Source organism: Mya arenaria, chromosome 13, assembly GCF_026914265.1.
Source record: "Mya arenaria isolate MELC-2E11 chromosome 13, ASM2691426v1".
NCBI lineage: Eukaryota > Metazoa > Mollusca > Bivalvia > Myida > Myidae > Mya > Mya arenaria.
In genome coordinates, this window is record NC_069134.1 from 30954567 (window position 1) to 30978161 (window position 23595).

The 23595-nt window shown below is 34.3% G+C and overlaps 1 protein-coding gene across 1 annotated transcript; it reads left to right on the forward strand.

Moving 5' to 3' along the window:
• Positions 1–4204: 4204 nt before the first annotated feature.
• On the forward strand, positions 4205–23467 carry LOC128213287 (uncharacterized). Its single transcript, XM_052918887.1, has 13 exons — positions 4205–4274; positions 13873–14380; positions 14661–14819; positions 14915–15008; positions 15251–15283; positions 16600–16778; positions 17418–17541; positions 18603–18911; positions 19047–19115; positions 19883–20092; positions 21243–21284; positions 22247–22454; positions 23218–23467. Exons 2-13 carry the CDS (start codon positions 13889–13891, stop codon positions 23327–23329), a joined length of 2031 nt encoding a protein of 676 aa, XP_052774847.1. The 5' UTR covers positions 4205–4274; positions 13873–13888; the 3' UTR covers positions 23330–23467.
• The last annotated feature ends 128 nt before the right edge of the window (positions 23468–23595 follow it).

Consider the following 23595-nt stretch of genomic DNA (forward strand, 5'->3'; position numbering starts at 1 on the left):
GCTAGGAGGTCTATAGAAAGCAGAAGGCGTCTTTTTTTAATTCGCAGTTCAAGCTAAATATATTCAATGTCGTTAATCTTGAGGTAATGTCTTCCTAATACAAACACATCTGACTATGTACATTGCTTTTATAAGAGAGTGAATATGGGATTTTAGGTTACTAACCTCCTGTTTAAGTTAATGTTACATATTCACCAACTGCTGTCTTGACCATGGCAGATATTTCTTCTTTAAAAGAGGCTTCCAAGCTTGACACTATTCTGTTTATAGCTATGTCTGTCATGAGGTGTTGCTACACTGGAGGGGACATGTACATTGTCATTTGCATTTGGGGTGCTCCATGTTGATTTGTCAGGACATAATGGTGCTGACTTGTTTGATCAGGTGCATTTCTAAGATTTTCAATAGTCTGATAATGAATATACTTTGGCTCTGGCTGAGTATACCAGCTTCTATATTAATATTCGAACTGTCAATGGTAGGGTAATTCATAGCCATAATGCTGATTTTTCTTTTGGAAATGGGGTCTTCAGCTGTATCAGACCAGTCAGTCCATTCAACACTGCTACTTTCAGATAGTGAATCTAATAAATGTCTGATTTTCTTTTCAGAAGTTTGAATATCAGGGCAGGGGAGGGTTTTTCTCGATTTCTGGGATTTTCTTCGTTTCTTCTTGATGTCTTGGGTTTTGCCGGGGATTTCTACTGATTTGTTAGGGCTTGTCTTACCCATTGGCTTTTGTCAGCTTTATTTTCTGCATTGGAATAAGCTCGAAAACGGCGAAATCTACATCTTACACCGGAGACATTACATTTGCACAATACTTATATGTGGGGTACACAAAAGAGAGTAAATATGTAAATAGTGCACATACATAGAGTAAACAAAAAGAGACTTAACACAGCGTGAAGACGTAGCGCATACATTTACATATATCAGTTTTATAGAGTAAAAAATTACAAATAGTACACATACATAGTATGCACACGTATTGAGTACATATTAATATGTTATCAGGTACAGGTAATAAAGAGAAACATTCACATTACGACATGAAAATGTATCAAACTTTGTCATGTGATTTTGACTATGCTAACTGTTCTTCATTTGCATTTCGTTGTTTTTTACTTTGATTTTGCATTTGCCTCTAAAGACCTAACTGTTCGTATAAAATCTTAATTTAAGATGAATCATACAAAACCTGTGTCTATGAAGATGAATAAAATGGCTTTATTTTGTTTGTATGTAATAAGATTATGAAATGGTTATCAAGACCTGGACAAAGACTTTCCGTGCAGAAATTGCTATCAAAATCGATTTTTAAGAACACTGTTTAACCCATGTTTTTCAGATAAAAGCCTCTATTTGGCGGTATTATCACGTTTATGATTGAAACATGCAACTATCATCATTAACATTGAAGCCGCATTATGTAAAACGCCGTAAAACTGCATGACGTTGGACTTTGCATCCTTTTTACATTTATACCAATAGTTCATTATTTCATTCAAGAATTATTAAAATAATACTTCATTTCATTTAACAAAATTTTTCTCTAATCCTTTCTCACCCATTCTGTAAATAGAACGACCCGACTGTAACCGGAGTCATTTTTTTATTCAAATGACGTCACAATAACGCGGGAAACTCTCAAACACTTTAAATGACTTTTATATGTAAAAATGAAACACTGATGGCAACAATACATTTAAAATATAATAAATAAACACTTAATTTATATTTTACGGGACCTGCTGACACAATACAAACAATAACAAGATAAATAGTTTTCATGTACATTGTTATGCGATAAATTGCGATCCGAACATATGCGAAGATGTGTCGTTCATCGATTGATAAACGCATTTACCGAAAAGCAACTCTTTTAAGGAATGGAATTGGAGGTGTAAATATTATGATTTTGATTAAGATTATTATATTATTATTAAAGTGATTAGTATTATAATTATGATTATTCTGATCATTATTATACTATTATTATTATTGTTATTATTATTATTATTATTATTATTATTATTATCATCATCATCATCATCATCATCATCATCATCATCAGCAGCAGCAGCAGCAGCAGCAGCAGCAGCAGTAGCAGTAGCAGTAGCAGTAGTAGTAGTAGTAGTAGAAGTAGTAGTGGTAGTAGTAGAAGTAGTAGTGGTAGTAGTAGAAGTAGTAGTGGTAGTAGTGGTAGTAGTAGTTTCAATAGATATTGTTATTATAATTATTATTATTTTTAAAGTCTAATGGATGCTTGTAAAACCCCTTGTCCTATACAATTTTAAATAGGAATGAGATCATGTTATTAATATTTGTCCTTGTACTTACTCAAAATCGACCGCATATAGAACTATTTTTGTATGCATTTGTTTTTGTGACGCGCCATGATCACTAAATCTTATCTTGGAGATGCATATCACTAAGCCCACTGCGACCTCGAGGCGGTATTAATAGCATTTAAACCACGTAAGAAGATATCACAATGAGTCAGAAACAATCGTATTGCGTGTTTATTGATCCCTTTAGGCGCTAATGAAACATAATACAATAAACATAGTACAAAATATTTATTGAGCGAGCAAATGTTACAGGCAGCAAATATGTTCATTTTCGTGTCAACACTATTGCATTCAACATGTAACGAATTTGAGAAACTCACATATGTTTTTGAAACTTTGCTTAAAGAAATTCAATAAAAACAACTCAATTGATAGTAACAGTATGTATGCTACAGCATGTGGTAATTGATTGAATCTTTTCAGATGGGGGAAACCTGATTAACGCTATAGTCTGAAATCAAGAGTTGTTGATGTGTTTTGTTTCCTCAAAGGATCTGCCTGAAAACGTCAAGCAGCCAAGATCGATATATTCATGGATTGAAATTTAAATGCGCAATTTATTTAATTTAAATTTCCTGTCCACCGGTGGGGAAACAAACTAGTCCTAAATCGACTGTTTGAGGAGTAACATGAACATTTGACCGATACTTGATGGTTGAGTTACCAGTGAAACAGAACATACATTCATCAAAATGCATTTTTTAAATGGCTGAGTTCCCACCCAAACAGAACACACATTCATTAACATATATTCTAAGAAATGGTTGAGTTACTACATAAACAGATCACACACTCATCGAAATATATGTTCTAACAAAATTAATGGTTGACTAACTACTGAAAAAGATCACACACTCATCAACATATATTTTCTAACAAATGGCTGAGTTTCTGCTTAAAAGGATCATACACGCATCAAATATATGTTCTAACAATTAGTTGAGTTACTGCTTAAAAAGATCACACACTCATCAACATATATTTTATAACAAATGGTTGAGTTATCACTCAACTAGAACACTTACTCAACAAAAAAGCTATCAAATGGTTTTGTTACCAATCAAACAGAACACACATTCATTAACATATATTACTAACAAATGTTGGAGTTGTCGAACAAAAAAGCGGATAATCGAAAACGTTTATATGGTGAACGTTCCGTTAATAACCGTATCATTATGTTACCAGCAAGTAATTATCTTTTGGTCGACTGGCATAAATATTTATCGTTGTGTTTTTATTGTGTAACTATTAAATACGTACACTCATAGACTCTTATTTTTGACACGTCACCGTACACTTTATTTCTGAGGCAGGACGTACGCGCGTATAAAAAAGCCTGTATCTTTTCCGGATTGTACGATTTGCAGGTCTCATGATTAAGACCGAAACTCATGAAAAGGTTCCAAATGAAAATCGGTATCGACTGACGCTTAGATTGACATAAAACGTAAGTTCTAGTTTGACAAAAGAAAAGACAAAATGTTCCCATAATCGGATATCAACGCCTTTAATATCAACATATTTGGAATATTAAAGGTATTAATAGTTTTCCTAGCTCGTCCGAATATATTTCCGTTTAAAATTAAACACTTCTGAAAAGCCAGATTTGGACCATTTATTTGTCCTGATCACATGACAAAAAACGATATGTTATCATCATTATTAAAGACTGTTATAAAACATTCCTTTCATAGAGATATCATGTTATAAGGTAAATAGTTTATTCAAATTCAGTCATGCGCCTCAAATTGTAAGCATTATGGTTTAGGAAATAAATCAATAAGATCATATTTATAAAGGTTGTGCAATCCATCACGCCATTTTGGCAATTGGAGGGACTGTATCTAGTTTATATCAGTGTTAACTGCATTGAATCAGATAACTAACGCTGGTTATAAGCGGAATAAATTTTAAATTGTGAGTTCTCTTATTTTTCGTTCTGCTGTTTGCATTTGGAGTAAATAATCGTGTCAAACTTAAAGTTATCAGGATAATGCATTACTTTTAAAATCACCAGTCTTTCGAAATATCCAGCAAAATTGATAAAATGTAGGTAAAGAAAACAATCAGTAATACAATGTTGTGGACTATTCTTACGTTAAAGTAATGTATAATATTGTGAATTATGGATGTCTGTTTGACCCAGTATTATTTTCATATCATTTTTAAGGGTTTATTGCGAAGAAGAAAATTTTGTAGAAATCACATTTTTTATTTTATTTTGAAAGATAGGGCAGAACACATCCGTTTTCAGTTGAAATATAGTAATGAAAAATGCAAGTTATAAGCAACCAATACCTTTTTTAATTGACATGGGGTCACGAGCAATCTAAATGTGATATGTATTGTTTAAATAACAAACTTATTTGTATATAATATGCCTTAAAGTTACATTCCATTCCGTAATTGCTAGTTTGACGCAGTTGTGAATAAGTACTATAGTGATGTATTCAAAACGTAATCAAAGTGTCGTTATTTATATATAACATTTCGTGATAAGCGATTGTAAATATTTGCCAAATACTGCTCAAACAGCAATGGTCATAAATGGTCGATCCATTGTCTGGGTTGTCTGTGTATAAAAACAGCTTAACTTGTAGACAGTTACAGATTTGTTTCCTGGCAATAAGCCACATTGTTTATCATAAAAATGCTTACTTTTACTTCTGGTTTTCAAGTTTAAGAAATCTTAGTGAACAATCATTCACGACTGCATTTGTAGGGACGTAACGGAATTCTTTTGTCTTCTAATTTAAAAATTTCTATTTTGGAATATCATTAGGATATCATTAAGGATATTCATAATATCCATTTAGATTAGTTCATCTTTGTTTTGACATTGTCCCGACAAACAAAGAAAACTGCAGGTAATGCAAAAGATTCCAGTATGTAACTGTAATTGATAATGTATTATAATATTTCATTAATATATTTTACACATCACATAATCATACTGATGTATTTATCAATATAACCGATACAATTGTATATTTATCTTTATTATTTCTCTTACTTTATAAAGTTTGGTGTCTTGGTTAGAAAAATGAATGGTAACTGTGTACTCCTTTGTTTTTAGATTATAAGTATATATAAGGTGTTTCCGGTACGGATCGAAAAATCCGACCCGAGGGCACGCGCGTAGGCCGGTAACGAGGCTTGCCGAGTTACCGGTCACGCAGTGTGCCCGTGGGTCGGATTTTTCGATCCGGACCGGAAAAACATGATTGATATGTTTTCTTGCATACCTAAAATTATGAATTTGTGGAAAAAATGACGTAGAAGACGCACTTTTGTACATTTCACCAAAAAGCGCGTGCGACATTGTATACTGACGTCATAAAGCGCAGTAATTTTAAATCTCTATCGACGTGAAATAGTTCCTTTAAAATCGCGTTTTTACGATTATTTATTTTCAATTTTAATTAAAAGTATTGTATACTCATATTTTTGAATCCGCTTTATTGAAATTGCATAATATACTTTCCATAAACCATTCAATAAAAGAAATAAGCGTTGTTGCGCGTGACTCATCTTACATGGGGGGTGTAAGATGAGTTTTTCCAGCACCGGTCACATGATCGGAAACACACGTCCGGTATGCAAGAAAAACTGTTTTTTGGTAATTATTTATCTTACAAGGCATTTTTCCTGTGTCAATATTGTGACATGCCTCTAAATAAATTTACCAAAAAATATGTACCAAGTGATTGTCATGGAGCCATGTGGGCATATAGCGGGTATATGAAGCAAACTTAAAAAATGTATCTGTATCTCATATGAACAAAATGTTATATTTGTAAACAGGTATTGTCAAAATGTAATGACATGATTCAGCTGAGCAGTGTCAGTCGAACACAACGAATTGACACAACGTTTAATAACAATATTACAATTTTGACCTTTCCATTGCATATTATTTGAATATTTTAATGATCTATCAGATTGTCCTTGCCAATTGTAAACTATGTCTGCATTGATATATTTTCTGCTTGAATAATCCGTATATTGTTTTTTTTAAACGGGATCATGATTTCGAACAAAAGGCATTTAACAATCAGAATAATCCTTATTTACTTGCATAAAAGCACGCAATTACTTAGGCAAGTTTCATGATTGCAATTAAACAGAACAAATTATGTGTTTTGTAAAACATTGATTTGCGATCGCGTACAAATATATATATGTTGTACCAGGCTTTTGCAGACCATTACATTCTAAACGACTACAAGGCTATTTGATGACTACCATATCCCAAGCTTGTAAGAAATTAAAAACAAGACCAAATATGTTTGTAACTGGGCATTTAAATGAAAATGGAATAAAATATCTTTATACATCGGTTGTACGAACAATATATTACACATTGATTACTTAACTGGCGGCAAAAAATGCCATAAGAGAAACGCAGCCAGACGAGAGGATAGATAGATGAAAATGGAAGGAGGATTGGTAAAGAGTTTGACCAGTAAATCAGAGGATTCAACTAATCGTATGGATTGGTACTTAATAAGGACTGATAAATTGGCTATAAAATAATGAGACGTTCAGGTAGGAACATCAGTTGCCTCAACCAATTTGATGGATTACTGACGACTTCAAAGAACCTAAAATGTAAGTCTTAAAAGAATGGAACAGCAAACACCAAACAAATGGTAGCAAAGGGAGTAATGTACGCACATAATTAGACACATGACAGCATATTACCGAAGTGGAAAAGACTGGAATTGGCATGATGAAAACAAAACTTTAAGAATTTGTCTACTATTAAAAAAACTACATATGACACAGTGAATGGTAAAACAGTAGATCAATGCAAGGTAGAACATAGATTAACATGTTATGCAACATAAATTGTCAAGAAATGCACACCATCATAAAATACTTAAAAGTACAAATTCGTGGAGTGTAATGTGCGGATGATAGACTACAATTCTCAACACACGTCTTAAACAATTTCCGGAAGAAGGAAATCGTGTTGGGGGAGCCATAAGGTAATTTGTATAACATACCTGGAAAGAGGTCGGTACCTTTAAGGTAGGATGAGCATAGGCCTGGCAGGACACTGTTTGCGAACCTGTGATTGTCGTGACAGTGAGATTCTGGCTGCGTGACCTTGTGAGTGTGTGTAACTAAACATCGTTATGATGATACCCTGTATAAAGCCATGCTTTGTTTGAGTGAAACTGATATGCTGTCGATAAATCATCTAAGCAGTCGCATCATTTGACGAGGCCAGCTCGCCTAGTCTAAACATACCAAAAGAAACGCTGTAAGGAACATGAATTTCAACATCAATTGACGCCATCGTATCTCAGTAACGTGTTTAATGGAAGAGACTAAACGTTTCAAGATGGGTAACGTGATTGGCTAACGCTCGTCAGACTTGATCGATCGGTGGATGTTGTGCATCAGTGTTTTGATAACAAATGTTTCCGCTGGATTCTGATAATTGTTCATCTTATGGACATATGTGATGGCAGAAATATATTGAGTAACGGTAGTATATTTCAAGTTGCGGTGCATATCCGATTGACTCCGCAGCCTCGGTATGGTAGTGCAAAGAAGCAATTGTTACCCAACGATCCCCGAGCAACAGTTGTTTCCCATTAAAATGATTGTCTTATCTGAATATTTAAAGTAACGTGGTGTGAGGGATTGGTAACCTTTGAGGTCAAATCTATTAAGTGTCTGGTTAAACATCACCCAGGGCGAACAACCTGACAGAGGAGTTCCTTAGTCCTATTAGGGATTGCAGGTCATTCAGTTTTATTTGTCGCTTTTTGACTGTTTTGAAGAAAGGTGTACTCAATTTTAAGAGCTTGTCGATGGAAAGAAGAACTTTCATCAACAGAGAGTCTAGTTCTAGCCCCATGAATGAAATTATAGGACAGGCGGATTCAGTCTTTACGGATTTAATGGGAACACTAATTGAGTTGCAAAGGACCTGGAAGCGCTCAATGTAACTTGTGTGGAATTTGGAGGGCCTTATAACAGTAAATCGTCCAAAATATGAACCATATGACCAATATTGAGGTGTTGCTTAGATATACATAAAAGGACTGTACTAAAGCGCTCGTAGATGGCGCAAGCAGAGCTGACAGCCATGGCCAAACAGGTGTCATAGTATTATTTGCCATCGAACCTGAAACCTAACAGGTCGTAATCATCGGGGTGTATAGGTATGATGCGATAGGCATAGGCAATGTCAGTTTTTGCAAGTAAAGCACCATGACCTAAGCGGAGAAGCAATTGTACTATGTCGTCAAATTTAGCGTATGACACTCTAGACAAGTTTTTTTTTCTATTTCATCATTTATAGACATACCTCTAGGGTATCTAAGGTGGTGGATGCACCGGTATTCACCAGCGGCTTTTTCGGTACTACATCGACCGGGCTGATGCGTAAATTCAATTTAATGTATTAATCAAAGCTAAACAACTCATTTTACGTCATAAAACTCATGATGAATACCACATAAACACCTCGCGAATTTGAGGCCGAGGTGGTTGCTTGGTTACTGACACGTGCTTTCGAGTTTGTTATTTATCAGCAGGTTTCATGTAAAATGACGCTTTGATTATTTGATAGTCGATTGTAAGTTTATTTCATTAAATTGTTTGATTTAATGCAATACCTACAATTTCTGCGGTGTTTTTTGATGAAGGATATAATTGCGGAAAAGATAAGAAGACAAAAAGACGATCTGATTTTTCTTTATTTACATGCGTGTACTTTTTTATTTATCAATAAACTAAACATGTTTACATATCGTATAAAGATAAAATAGTGGACATGGTGACGTCAAGAGTTGTCTGCCTCATGGTGGACTTTGAAGGCATAGTCGGTGGACTGCATACGGGGTGTTTTTTCATGTGATTTCTAAGATTTGAAGTTCCACCACAATATACCAGTTAAACCTTACACAGTTGACACACAACACTTTTACCATCCTCGGAATTTGTGAAATACTTCCAAAAACTTGAAGTTAATGTTAAAGGCATATTTCCGTTGTCGTGATACAGGAATAACGATTAATAATTCAAAATACAATTACAAGATGCAAAATGATGGAAATTTGAATGAAAAGTGAATAGATAAACAAATTTGTTTTTATATTTATTGTTCAGATAGCAATAATTTCTTCATGCATATTCATCAAAAATACGATTGGTCATTAATAGCTTTGATTGCACGACCCTTATCTTGTGATTGGACGATCAATTCCTACCGATTAATGATCAATCCGTTTAATATCAACTAGTGCCAATTAGTGTCAATTTAGCACATCTGATATCATAAAACAACACTTGTCATTGTAAACAAGGTCATAGAACTTCACAGGGTGCTGCACAAGGACACAATATCACGCCTTGTGCAAACACCAAATTAGCAGACGATTTGTGACACATACCCACTTCGCGACATACACTGTTGATCACCTGAAATATTTCAGTTTTAAGTTTTATAACAATTGCTATGTCTCTGCTAAGCTATTTCATTGAAATTTTAATTCTTAACGAATATTCGAATACCCATTTTGGTATCCGAATACTTGCGTGATATCCGGATATCCGGATACTCGGATATTCGCTTCCATCCCTAGTAAATTGGGAAGGGGAGGTTGATCAAACGGACCCTTGACACGGCCGGCCAAAACATATTTGTCAATCTTTGACCTAACTGGGTCATAAAATTTGTGACAGGACTTCAAATTTGGGGAACAATTTGCTAAAAGCTGACCGCTGTAGCCAAATTTGAAACCATTTGTGAATCCGTGTACTAAGTAGTCAGCCAACTGGTAGCTTCTAAGAAACTGTCTTAAACATGGGCTTTGATGAGAGTGGTGATATTTCTATCGTTATTGATGTTATGGTTTGAGTGACCCTGTTTCGGCATTGAAAATAAAAGCATGGTCTTTGCTTGTGAAGACAAGCTGAGATGCTGGGTGCTGTCCACGACAGGAACTGCAGATGTGTGGGCGAGTGCACAAGGTGTTGTGGCAATTTGACCTTCGGTTGAAAGTCCAGCATGTGTTTTCAAGAAACCGACTGGGCGATTGGACTGTCTAGCTTTGGACTAGGGGAAGCGCGTTGGACGAAAGGGCTGCTGAGTAGGATGGGACATCGTGGAAGCCAAGTGCCAGAACTCCATATGAATATTTTTCCATGGAATAGGGCATTGCTCTCGGAACGTCGGAAATTGTGTGTTATATTGAATGAAAGACATGAGCAGTTTTGAGGCAAGATTGCGCAATATTTCCCCGTATTTCATTACATTAGGCCCTTCAGTTAGGTATTTGGTTAGGTAAATAGAGGAAAAACGCAGGAAAGCGGTCGTCCACTGTTCAATTGAATGGATCCTTTTTGTGTTGTCCTGCGGAACAATGCACAGTTGGGCATTCGTGTCCATTTGATTGGCGATCTGGTTAGTTGCCAGAGTGGAGGGCGTTAGCAGGGCGATTTCAACAAATTACCTTTCCCATATTTTCTTTGTGAAAGAATGTTTCACTTGTGTACGAATTGGTGCACAAATAGGTTAAGCCAGGTGGCAGCAGAGTCTTTAAGTCGGCAGAATGTTCCATTCAGCGAATCCTCATCAGACTCCTCACTTTCATCACTCGAGATCTGTGGTATGTGGTGTGGCACTGTGGAGGCATGTATGTGTTCACCCTATGGACCAGTCGGTCGGTTGCTGCACCGTCCGTGCCGTATTTTATTAGCCGATAAAACCAACAGAAATAAAAGATAAAATTGCATAAAGCCCCGGACAGTCCCAAGTCTATCAGGTGCCTCAACGTGGCAGGGTGGTTTAACCCAAACGATAGAAACAGTCGGTTAAATCGATTAAAGCAGTGTATGCCTCCACAAAGGCACGATTATGAAATGCACTAATGTAATTGGCAACAATACGGACTCACTGTGAATACACAGAAAAATGTTATCACCGTAAAATTACGGAAAATATCACTGGGAAACAATGTCAGCACATGATCACCATGGTTTCCCACTGTGAATACACAGGAAAATAATATCACCGTAAAAGCACGGAAAATATCACTGGGAAACAATGTCAGCACATGATCACCATGGTTACTCACTGTAAATACACAGGAAAATGTTATCACCGTAAAAGAAAGGCAAATATAACTGGGAAACAATGTCAGCACATGATCAACATGGTTACATGGGAAAGAAAAACAAGAAACATCACCATGACTTACTTGTTGCATGGGGAAATATAACAGCGTATTCGTGCATGACTAAGATGTCACCAGGAATAGCAAGGTAAAAACCTGCCACAGTAAGTAACAAAATGAAGCTATGCCGGATTTACTGCCGAAACATAGAAAACATAGAGCACATTAAGCCACGTACAATGAAGCCGGCCTAATATTATTACTCAATGAGAATGGCATATTAGACATGGAGACATTATAGCCTCCTGTGCGTACCAAACAAAATGACAGGTGCGGGGTTCCCCCCTTTATGACACGCAAAACCGCTGACATCACATAGCTATTTGCTGAGACCCCGTACAGACATTTAAAAGAATCAGACCAACTTATAGCTTATAATATCAAATATTAAAACATAAACTTTTATGTGTACGATACATTTTATTTTAGTATTTCAAAGGGGATTCCGGTAGTTTTGTTACATCATCGTAATCGGCAATCCGACCAGCAAACTATCGGCATCCTTGTCGATTTCAGTATAAGGATATATAATTAAAACTCTTATTTATTCTATATTCAAGCTTTAAAATACTTGAAACAGTATTGAAATTTAGTGTTTGTTTTTTTAATTCACACGGGAATCCGGTAGTTTGGTGATATCATTATAATCGGCAATCTGACCTGCAAACCAACGAAATTCTGGTCACTTTCAGTGTATGGATATACTTCTATTATATTACAAATTTTCAAGCTTTAAATTACTTGAAACAGTTTATATTGAAGTTTATATTTTAGTATTTCAAAGGGGTTTCCGGGAGATTCCGGTAGAATGTGGTAGATTCCGATGGATTCCGATAATTTGGGGGATTCCGGTAATTCTATTGACCGTACGAGACATTAATGTAATAATGTCCATTTAATACTCAGGGACACCCCCTATATTACACACTTAACTGACAAAATGGTTCACAGTGCATTTTGGACTGCGACAATGGCTGCACGCAGATTGTGGTAAAGCTTTCTGTGCACGTCATCAAATAGATGAACGCAAAAAACGCTCGCCTTGGCCTCCTCATTCCAAAATCCTTTTAAAACGCCAGAAACTTTAATGTTCAGGCCGAGAGTTAAACCAGTCTATATCCACAGGGTACCGTATGTACACTGCCGGTTATATGCGATGTACCGTTTGTGGATAAATAAACTGTCTAACATGACAGCCAAAATGTAGATCCTGCATCAATGCGAGTATGTCCGTAGCGATAGCATCAGCAGAGAAAGATGGATTGTACAGGTCATTCGTACCCACAAATAAAAAGACGATGTCCGTTTGAAAATCGGTAATCACTTCTAGCTTCTGTCTTAAATCGGATAAACTAGCTCCGGGGTAGCCCAAATAGCGAACCGAACAAGCCCCCGGAATAAAAAATTTGGATCGAAGTCGATAGACCGTTAAAGATACTTTCTCAAACGATGAACGTAAGAATGACAGAAATCTGGATTCGGCGATCCGCCATCTTGCTGATCGATGCGTAATCAAACACTGCTGGTCAAGGGCTCAACGTTCAGATTTTACACATTTTGCAAGCAATTTACGATTGCACTAACATGTACGCAAACAAAATTTTAATAGCAATCGAAAGCACAATATATCAAGAATGTAATCGTTATAATTTTCTCAATATTCTACTGTTATAGATCACTCTTTGAACGAAAATTAAAAATTTATTGGGTTCACGCGATGTTTATTCGCGGAAGATAAAGAAACATTGGTGAGTGATATTCATTGGCTGGGTAAAAAACGTGATGACTGTTATGCAATTTGATTGGCTAGCGCTGTCGGATAAATATAGACAGAAACTTTCAGCCCGACAACACGTCAAATAACCAAACCATTGAAACCGTACACCTAGCAAACTACATAAATACTTTTATATACCATAAAATTAGTATATCTACTACTGCTACTACTACTGCTACTACTACTGCTACTGCTGCTGCTGCTGCTGCTGCTGCTGCTGCTGCTACTGCTACTGCTACTGCTACTGCTACTGCTTCTACTACTACTACTACTACTACTACTACTACTACTACTACTACTACTACTACTACTACTGCTGCTGCTATGTCTATGTCTTTTTGCTTTTGTGCCTCTTTCATGATAGTTTGAATATTGGTTTTTACTGATAATATATACACAGATATTCTAATTCTAATAGTGTATAAGTTGATAATGACAATTTGTTATGTCTGGTATCTGCAGAGCATTCATGGTTAAAAGACAAAAACGTTCCAGTATAGTCCGAAAGTGCTTAATTATATTTGTTTTGCATTTTATACAGTGGAAAAGATGTCGCTATGGCTGATAACAACACTAGCACAGAACATTGGTGGAGGGTTGCTTATGGGTTAAAGCGTCTGAGAAAAGGACTGGAGCATTTTGTTGATAGGAGGTCCCGCGCTGTTTACACCGACTTTTACATTAACGGATTAACGTCTGCTGTATGCAACACATGTCAGCTCAATAGACAGTGTCCGAATGGTGTGTATAAAACAACCACGCGGAACCATAACTCATTTTGTAGAAACAATTTTTGTGATTGCATTTGCGATAGGATACTTTTAAAATACTATCCGTATCAGAAAACGCCGATTTGGGCGAATACTGACTCGACAAAGTGGAGCGACCGAAATATTGGCTATTGGGAAGTTGCAAAGTGCTTTCTAAGGTGTCCGGGTTATCTCGACAAAAAAGGACCAAACACCATGGATGCTAGTGGACTTCTTAACATCTGCTTGAACAACACGGATATACGATCGTCCATATCAAACATACCGATATTTGAAGAGGTCCGTTTGTGTGTGACTTTGTCTTAGTTGTAAAATGACGTCTAGAACATTTCACATTATTATGTTAATTTCATATTATTTTTCCTTTGATCAGATGAATTTGAATGGTTTTCTTGATTACTCAGTCAAAGGATTATATCCAATATCTTCTTGTTTATATATAATACTTTTTTTTTAAATATACACATGTAAAATTATTAAGTTGCTGACTGGAGTGGCATTTACGATTGACCCTTTTCAACATAGTGATTATTTTGCAAGAACTGTTTGCATATTTCAGGTGCGTGATATACGTAATAAGGTCAATCATTCTTCTGATTACAAGCTTGACAAACAGACAGCTGATGATTATTTGGGGAAAATGATTGAGGTGTTAAACGATGCAAATGAGTTACGGCACGACAATTTTGCGGTTGTAAACCGCAGACGTCTGAATGAAGTATGTAATAAAGTTCATTTTTATGTATTAAGTAATGGAAATGAAATACATACACAGTACACTTAAAACTAAATCAATGTTGCTGTTGTTTTCAGATAAAAGACGGAAATATAAAATGCAGTTCGAAAGAATCAATCCGAAGGGAATTAGATATCAGTGCACACGAGAAAAATAATGTCGAAAAGGACGGTTTGTACATAACGAGACATAAACAAGCATTGTTATCTGTGGACTAGACGAGAATTTGCATTCGCATGATTTAACTTTAACATGTTGTTCACAGAAAGCCGCGTTATCAACTTGTTTGAATCAACACCTAATTGCAGTCACCTTATGACAGTGTAGAATAACAGATTTTCTTTTTCGATATCTTTAGCTGAAGCTAAATTTGTCATTAAAATTGTTACAGGGATTTGTTTATACTTTTTCAGAGGCTTACATGTTCGATTCAAGTCAAATGTCAGGTAACAACTTCCTCAAAAGCGATACTATTATTTTTTATTTTTATATTTCTTGTAATTGATAATCCTTCACGTTATATTGGATTTATTTTAGAACAAAATGGCGTAATATATGTTCTCATTTGATAAAAGTTTTTCATTATATCTGTCCAGTTGTTCCTTGAATACCTTCCATTTTCGTTTGATAATAAATATTATAGATATTTTATTATAAATGGCAATTCCCTACTGTTACATTTTTTCATTCCATTTATTATGTAGTCATGGCTTTTTGCATTAACATATTAAGTTAAAATACATAATGATATATATACTTAATGCATAATGAAAACACAATCCGTATATAATGTGCTTTGCGCAAATACATAAGATATGTTGTCTCCCTGTCATGAATTGTATTTGTATAGCATCACTCGCAAACTTACGTAGCGTAACGTCGCAACGTAAGGACTTAACGTCGACGTCACCTTCTGTGTTTTGTATATATGATAGTTGATGATAGTAAAAGGATCGAACTTGACACGCAGTGTTAGTTCTTACTCCGTCTTACAAAGACACTCCAAATTTAGTATAAGATAGATATATACTCATAACGTGTCTATATGTTGGTTCGTTCTACTTTTGGCTTCTTTTTCTTTTGCTCAAAATGATTAACTCTCTTTGAACGGTAAACTTGTAGTATTTTGGTAAATTTCGTACATTAAAAACAATTTCAAAATATATGTAGGTAATAGGATTGGCATTTCTGTAACAGGAGGAAACACAATAACCGTCTCAATTATGTTATCTCTAAAACTTTTCTTTCATATGTTTTAATGGGACAATTTTACTTACTTAAATGTCGGCAGTATTTAGGAGTATAAATCTCATTAAAGAAATATTGATTGGTAACAGTTCGTTAAAAATAAAAATAAAATAGCAATAATACTCAAGTTACATGAAAGGTGTCCGGTAGAAGAATAGAACCATAAGTTATATTCTTGTTCGAAAGTGAATGCTAATTTATTTCAGGTACACAGTACTTAAAGAATTTGCATTTAAACATTATTTCATAATAAAAAGGACGACATCTCTTTATCTATAAATATCCTAAAATAAAGGAAAAAACACAACAACAACAAAAACAACACAGTATCATGAAGATGTGGTGAATCTTTATAGTAAGGTGTCAGGTGACTGTTTTTTTAATTACCAACATGTAATAGTATATTTGGAATAAAACCATTTAAAAAATATTTTTAGATGAAAGTTCTTTGCATTAAGGCTGTGTTAATTGGATACCCTAAGCTTCAGTATATACTTTTGAAAATATATTTCAGAAGAAAGAATTCACTTCACTGCAACACTGGTAAGGATGTACGCCTTGTTCAAGGAGGAAATGGAAAAGAAAACTGCATTGAGGCTAAGAAAGTATCTTTTACCGAGAGCGTTTTTGTGCGACAAAGATGAAGCCAGACAGTGGTGTCGTAAAAGTTTAGTTGATGACATCTTGAAGCGGGTGAGATGTAGAAAATATTTCATTATCTTAATATGTATATGTTTACATTACAACTTGATATAGCAGAGTAACATTGACTATAAATACATTGTATATAAATAGAAAATAACAATAACGTATGATTGCAGGTATTGGAGTGAATTCGGATAACTTTTAATTGTTCGCATTATTCGCATTGTATTATAAATCTCAAGTATAGACAGTCGAACCTGGGCGACAATCTGGCACTTTGCATCAAGTAAATCGTTTAAAAGCGATACTCCCACAATGTACGGATTCATATATTCTGATACGTGCAAGGCTTGTTTGTTATGTTTGCAAGTTTGTGTCTTACGTTAACATTTGTTTACGAATGTCAGATAAGTTTCATAACCGGCCAAATCGCTGAAGTCGTCCAAGAGTTATTGCCCTTTATTTATATAAATTATATAAATTTATTGAAACTGTTCTTGTCCGATCAATAGGTTTTGTGTTGTATGAGAGTTATTGCTCATTTAATTAAAGTAGTGTCTAGAGCTGCTTTAAAGGTTAACTCAGGGGAGCGATATAGGGTATACAATGAAATCTCTAGCAAGAAGTTCATAACTTTAAGTGTGCTTTTAAGATTTTGTAAATTGTAGCAGTTGATATTTCTTGCAGATCATTTTCTCGAGCTGCGAAACAACTAAAAAAAGATTTCAAGAACAATTTGCAAAAGACAAAGCCGGGGCTGAACTTTCCAGAAAGTTTGAACAGTGCAACGTGCTCACTAAAGAAATAGAAGGTACTGTATACGTAGTATACGTGTAAGGGGCAAATATGCAAAACACAAACAATGCGCATTGTCTAATTGAGACATCTACCGACCGGTCAACATAAACCCATTGTTCCATTTAGACAGGTGAACGATAATATTTTGGCTTCGTTCTTTTTATGAATGACCGCTATCGTCCTATAATTAAAACTCTTTGCGAAACTAGTGATCTTAATATATTTAGAAATATCGGGATATAACTGATTGTAAAATGCTGTCACCTTACTAAGATAAAGGTCAAACTTGATATGATTTTATTGATTTGTGCAACCGTCCACGCTTTCTTTATTTTCCGGAGATTTTTTTCCCTAACTTTTCATTTCAGCTCGGGATTCTCGATTCGAATTTTAATCATCTTGCAGTTATTGTTTATAGTTATTTTATTTCTAAACCTATTCTTTAAACCAGATTAAGTATGTATCATTCAAAAAAATGTCGTAGCGCGTATCCATAACATGTATACTTTTATAGATGTTCAAGATTTAAGTCAAAATCACTCGAGCATTAGAAATGATTTCGTGTTTTGGATCCAACGTTATTCCTTGAGACGCGTTATCGATAATTGAAGTACGTTCACTTAAAAATATGGAATTATATATCTTACATGCGTTAGCTTACAAGTACCGAAAATGTTCACATTTCCACTTTTACGTCCAGCCCAAAAGAAATGTCATCATCGTACTTTGCGAAAATGTGCAGTCGCAAATCTAAACTAAGACACACTGATATCTACACTCTTGGTCCGATGACCAAACACAAATGGAACACTTTGGCTTTGGTTTATTTAGTAGGGAATGATTTATCAGATGTCATAACAACAGGTAATGCAAGTTTTACATTGGTCCAGATACGTAGAACTACGTTTAAAAGAACTATGACTAATATAATTATCAATTCGAAATTGGCAACCAACAAACATTCGTCAGATAGCTTTCTAGAGATACGTTATTGGGTGTGTCTATTTCAATAATAGTCAATAAATTAATATGAGAAAAAAGACATTCAATATGAAATGTATGCAATTATTTCAGAGTTTCGAAATCTGCAAAAAAGGCGGACTCGTGAACAATTTGAATACAAGAAATGCGTGCGTTATATAGCAATGGTCAATCCGTTGAATGATCTAGACATGATTGCGGACAAACTGTTGTCAGCATATATCATTAACCTGGCAGAGCATAGCGACATTGTACAAACGCATGACAAAGACTTAAAACTTGATATGTTCAAGACAGCAATTAGTCGATGTGACAAAGGAGTTTTACCGTTATTAAAGGACAAATGTGTAGAACTTCATATAAGATGCATTCTTTATGAAGATGATGAAAGTCCAGAAAGAGGTAATAAACCGCATTTCGTAATAAATTTTCTGCATATTTTTGAAATTTAATGAGCGTCTGCTAAGTTATTGCTTTGGTAAACGTAGTTTATAACAATGTTAATATATATGTTGTATGGTGAATCCGCTTTTTCAGGTGTCGAGGAAAAATCAACAGAAGATGCCATCTTGTCATCCCCAAATGTGAAATGGTTTTTGAGTCAAGGTAAAAAGACCAAATTACAATTTATGCTATAATAACTAATAAACTCGTATTTATTTCTGTCGTCGTACAATAGCAGGAGCCTTAAAATCTTAAATAAATCTGGTTAGAGCCGAGGGAAAAAGATACTTTACCTACTACAATTAGCGAAAACGTCGTCAGGCAATACCGTTTTATATTTAATTAACTTATAACTAGAAATAAATTTGTGAGATAAAAGTTAAGTTCATAAATCCAAGTATATTAAGGTGTATCAGTTACTTTAAGCCACAATTTTGAAAACTAGCTAATTGTATTAACAATTCAACAATTTGCAACTCCTGTTCTAAGGTACTGACAGGACCACATACCGTTTTAGGCGACTCAATATATTTTTAGAATTGATAAGCATTGCATGTGCACAGAAATGTTAAAATGAAATTTTACAATGGCTGCGCCTTCAGCCTCTCCACGCTTTTAGCGTTTTTTTAATAAAATATTGACATGCTAGTTGTTGTTATCACCAGAGGGAGTCAAATATTTTTATAATCATCATTGCTTAATAGGCTCTAGCAAATTCTCAGACAGGTTCTCTCTAAAAGGAACTTAAGTGTCCGCATTTTTGCATACATTCATCATTTAAATGCAAAGTACTGCATACCACATAAAAAACCTTTCATCAATAAAACTAGGACTTGAAAGACAAATATGTATACAAATCAAAATCAACAGAATATATTAAAACTAAAAACAAAAAATATATCTCCAGAGAGTGAATGTTTGTTTTACAGGTTGTTGCTTCATGTCAGCAGAGAAAGGGTCGATAATTTTGACATTTGGTTATTCCGATCCTTTGACACTATATAATTGTTTACAAGAGTGTAAAAATGGGAGATTTGTTGATTTTGTGAATGACATTTTCACGGATGAACCTGTCCTGATGACAATTCCAGAGGGAGAACATAACGTTCATGTTAAAATAAAGACTAAAGGCACAAATGGTAAGAAAAACTATAAAATGTTGATATATAATTGGTAAATTTCCGCCTTTTATATTGGTTAGAGACTATACATAGAGGCTGTCACGTGTCAAATCATTGATAAGTGACTCTGGCAAAGAGTTATGGTTTTGTAAACAATCCCGCGTCTTGCAACAACGTAAAGAAATTAGCGCAATTCCAATAAACACCAAATGACGTCATTTTGGAATAATTTGGCTGTTTGGCTTGATTAATAGAATTAGATGTAAACGTTGCTATATTTTTAACCTAGATCATTTCTTCCTTCTCAAAGAATACTGTTGACAATTTTCTAATTACTTTCATTACTTGCAGAAAGTATCAACGTTGACGAAATTGTGTTTTTGACAAGGGATTTAAAAACTACAAAAAATTATACATGATAAAATGTTTTGATTATTGATAGTTTATTTTTTATTTTGTTAGATATCATATCATTTTCATTCGAATAACCAATACATTCCTACATTCCTACATCACTATGAAAGATTACAACCCAATATTTGCGCATTGTTACATTTGAACAATTGAACACATGATTTTTTATCGTCATTTAAATTACAAATACTCTTTGAACCTCCGGTTTCTTAATGGATTTGTTTTGCTGCAAAATAGCTGAACGAATTTCTTAAATAGCAAACATTTGCCTAAAAGGTACTGATCATGAATTGTTTTTCTCCCATATTGCTTTAAAGTTTAATGCAAAGTTTAAAGTTTGACGTTTTGTACTTGCTGCGAAACACTAACTTTTTTGTCGTAACTGCAAAAACTGTCAAGTGAAAAACAGTACTTTATCAATAATTAATTTATTTCCTGTACGAAAATAATTATTCATTTGATTTATCAGAAATGAATACATTGATACATTAAGTAAACGTAGACTCAATGTAATGAAAAAATGACAAACAAATGTATTATATAAATGCAATTGATTTTAACGTGAACTATCTTATTGAATATGCACATTCAATTGAGGTAACTGACGACATCTTAGCAAGATATACCACACACAACATTTGACTCCAAAAATATAAAAATATGCAACATATATAGTTCTCGTCTTTAAATTTGCTAAATATGCTTCTGATATATTACTAATCTAGCTTATGCCTCATGATATTATACTTTTCAGAGATAATTGTCATCCTTACTGGTAGCTTCCTGAATAGGAAAAGTAAGTATTGGAATTATGGCTTACGTTGAAACAAAATTAGATTCCATTGATCTATGCTTATTGAATCAACACGGAATGAATGTGTGCACTGAATTGATACACTCTATATGCAATTGAAAGACGATTTTGAAAATGTAAAGCAACATTGATTTCAGGGAACCAAAATGGACCGTCCTTATTTTCATGATCTGGTTTAAATAGATTCGCCATAATCAGTTTCATTAATTTATCATATATCATTCAAACATTTGCGACCTTATTTTCATGATCTGGTTTAAATAGATTCGCCATAATCAGTTTCATTAATTTATCATATATCATCCAAACATTTGAATACAGACTACAATGTCAATTATGAATTATTTATAAACAGGTATGTCAGAATATATACAAATATTATCATACCTACATAATGATAGGTGAATATTATAAGTTACGGGTATGCTAGCGAGAGCGAATTTTGAACCATAATATGGTTTTCTGTTCCCAATATATACCATATCGTGTCATCTACTATTCCTAATGTGTATATATCACATCGACAACCTGATTACAGTTAGACACCAACACTATCTAGGAAATATATCTTTTATTCATCGAATCGGAAAGTAGCCGCCATTTTGTACAATATAAGGTTTCGTGAGTAAATATTGAAACATATGAGGTCACCTCGTGACCAGTCCTGGACCATTGGCGTTGCATCATTCATAATGAAGGCGTGAGTTATGCTAAAACTGGACTGAATGTATATTAACTTATCTCCTTTCACTTCAATCGAACGTAACATTCACCATTGAATACAAATACTTTTGGGGAAGCACAACACTCTGTGCAACTTTTTTACTTTAAATGTATCATTTACAAAAGTAAATATTTTGAGTGTGCTCAAACTTTGTAAATTGGAAATTTGAGAAACACGTCATATAGAAATGAACATGCTTAATCCAACACCTGTTTGGCAGAAATGTGTCACCAGGCTGACGAGACAGTGCCGGAACATGACGTCACCATTTGTGAAGAGCTTGAGATTACGAGAGACTTGATCACGCAACTTCAAAAAGAGCATGTTGTTCCAGAAAACATTACCTATGAACAATTTGATAATATTAAAGGACGAAGGAATAACATACATTACCTGCTTTCTCTGTGCGACCAATCTTTTGATTACAGGTGGGGCTCTTTAGATCTTACATAAACGATTGTCTGGCAAAATCCTCCATAATAGCATTTAATCAAATCCTGCTAAAACAAATATTTTATTCGTTTTTGTTAAGTAAGATATTATACAAAATACTTACATGTATTACCTTATGACAGTTGCTTGTATTTAATCATTATGATTTCACGCTGGTGACCTAGAGCTGTTTTATGGATTGATTGCTGATAAATTGGCAAATTCTGTGTGGATCCACTATATTTTTTAACGTTTAGTCATAGCGACATTTTCAAAAATACTGAATCAGAGAGTGTATATTTTTAAACTTTACATTTGATTTGTAAATGTAAAAATAATTATTACATTATACAGCAAATGATGCCAAAATATAAAAGTACACTAAATCAACACATGACGTTACTTCACTATCTGCATAAGCATAGTATGTATTTATCGGCTGATTTACGACTCCACTTGTTTCTATTTGAGCCAGCTCTCAGTACCTCATAAAATTGAAGCGTGCATGGGGCTGGGACGCAATTTCGACGTTGTCATTTCCAATAGTATGTCTTGATCGTATACAATGTCGCATTCTTTTCGAAAATTTCAATTAGTTTTCATTTTTTTTTTTTTCTTAGGAAAATAGTAAAAATACAACGTGAAATTTATAATGAACTTACATCAAAACGAACTCTAATCCATAAATGCTCTTATTCGTAATAACATATTCCCTCATTAGAAAGGTGTTCAGCAAAGAATACTTTTATTAATATTTAGTGAGTTCTTCAACATCATTAGTAAACAGTACAGTGATCCACACACCATGTTCACATGCAGTTGCAAAATAGTCAAACGAGGTAAGTATGTACGTTGTACTTATATTCTATAATCATTTTGAATAAATACCATACTTTACCTGGTGTAAGCATTATGCCTTTAAGTATAGTTTGAATTTCAGGTTATTAGGCGCATGCACTTATATTATTAACATATATTATAATTGTGATACAAGATAGGTTATGGCACAATTTAAAAGTTTTAACATGTGTTTTATTTATAATTTGAAACTTTCAAAATAAATTCTGAAAGTGATTTGACTCATGCTTGTACTGTCAGTTTCCTGTTTATGCGTCATATATTGTATATGATTTTACA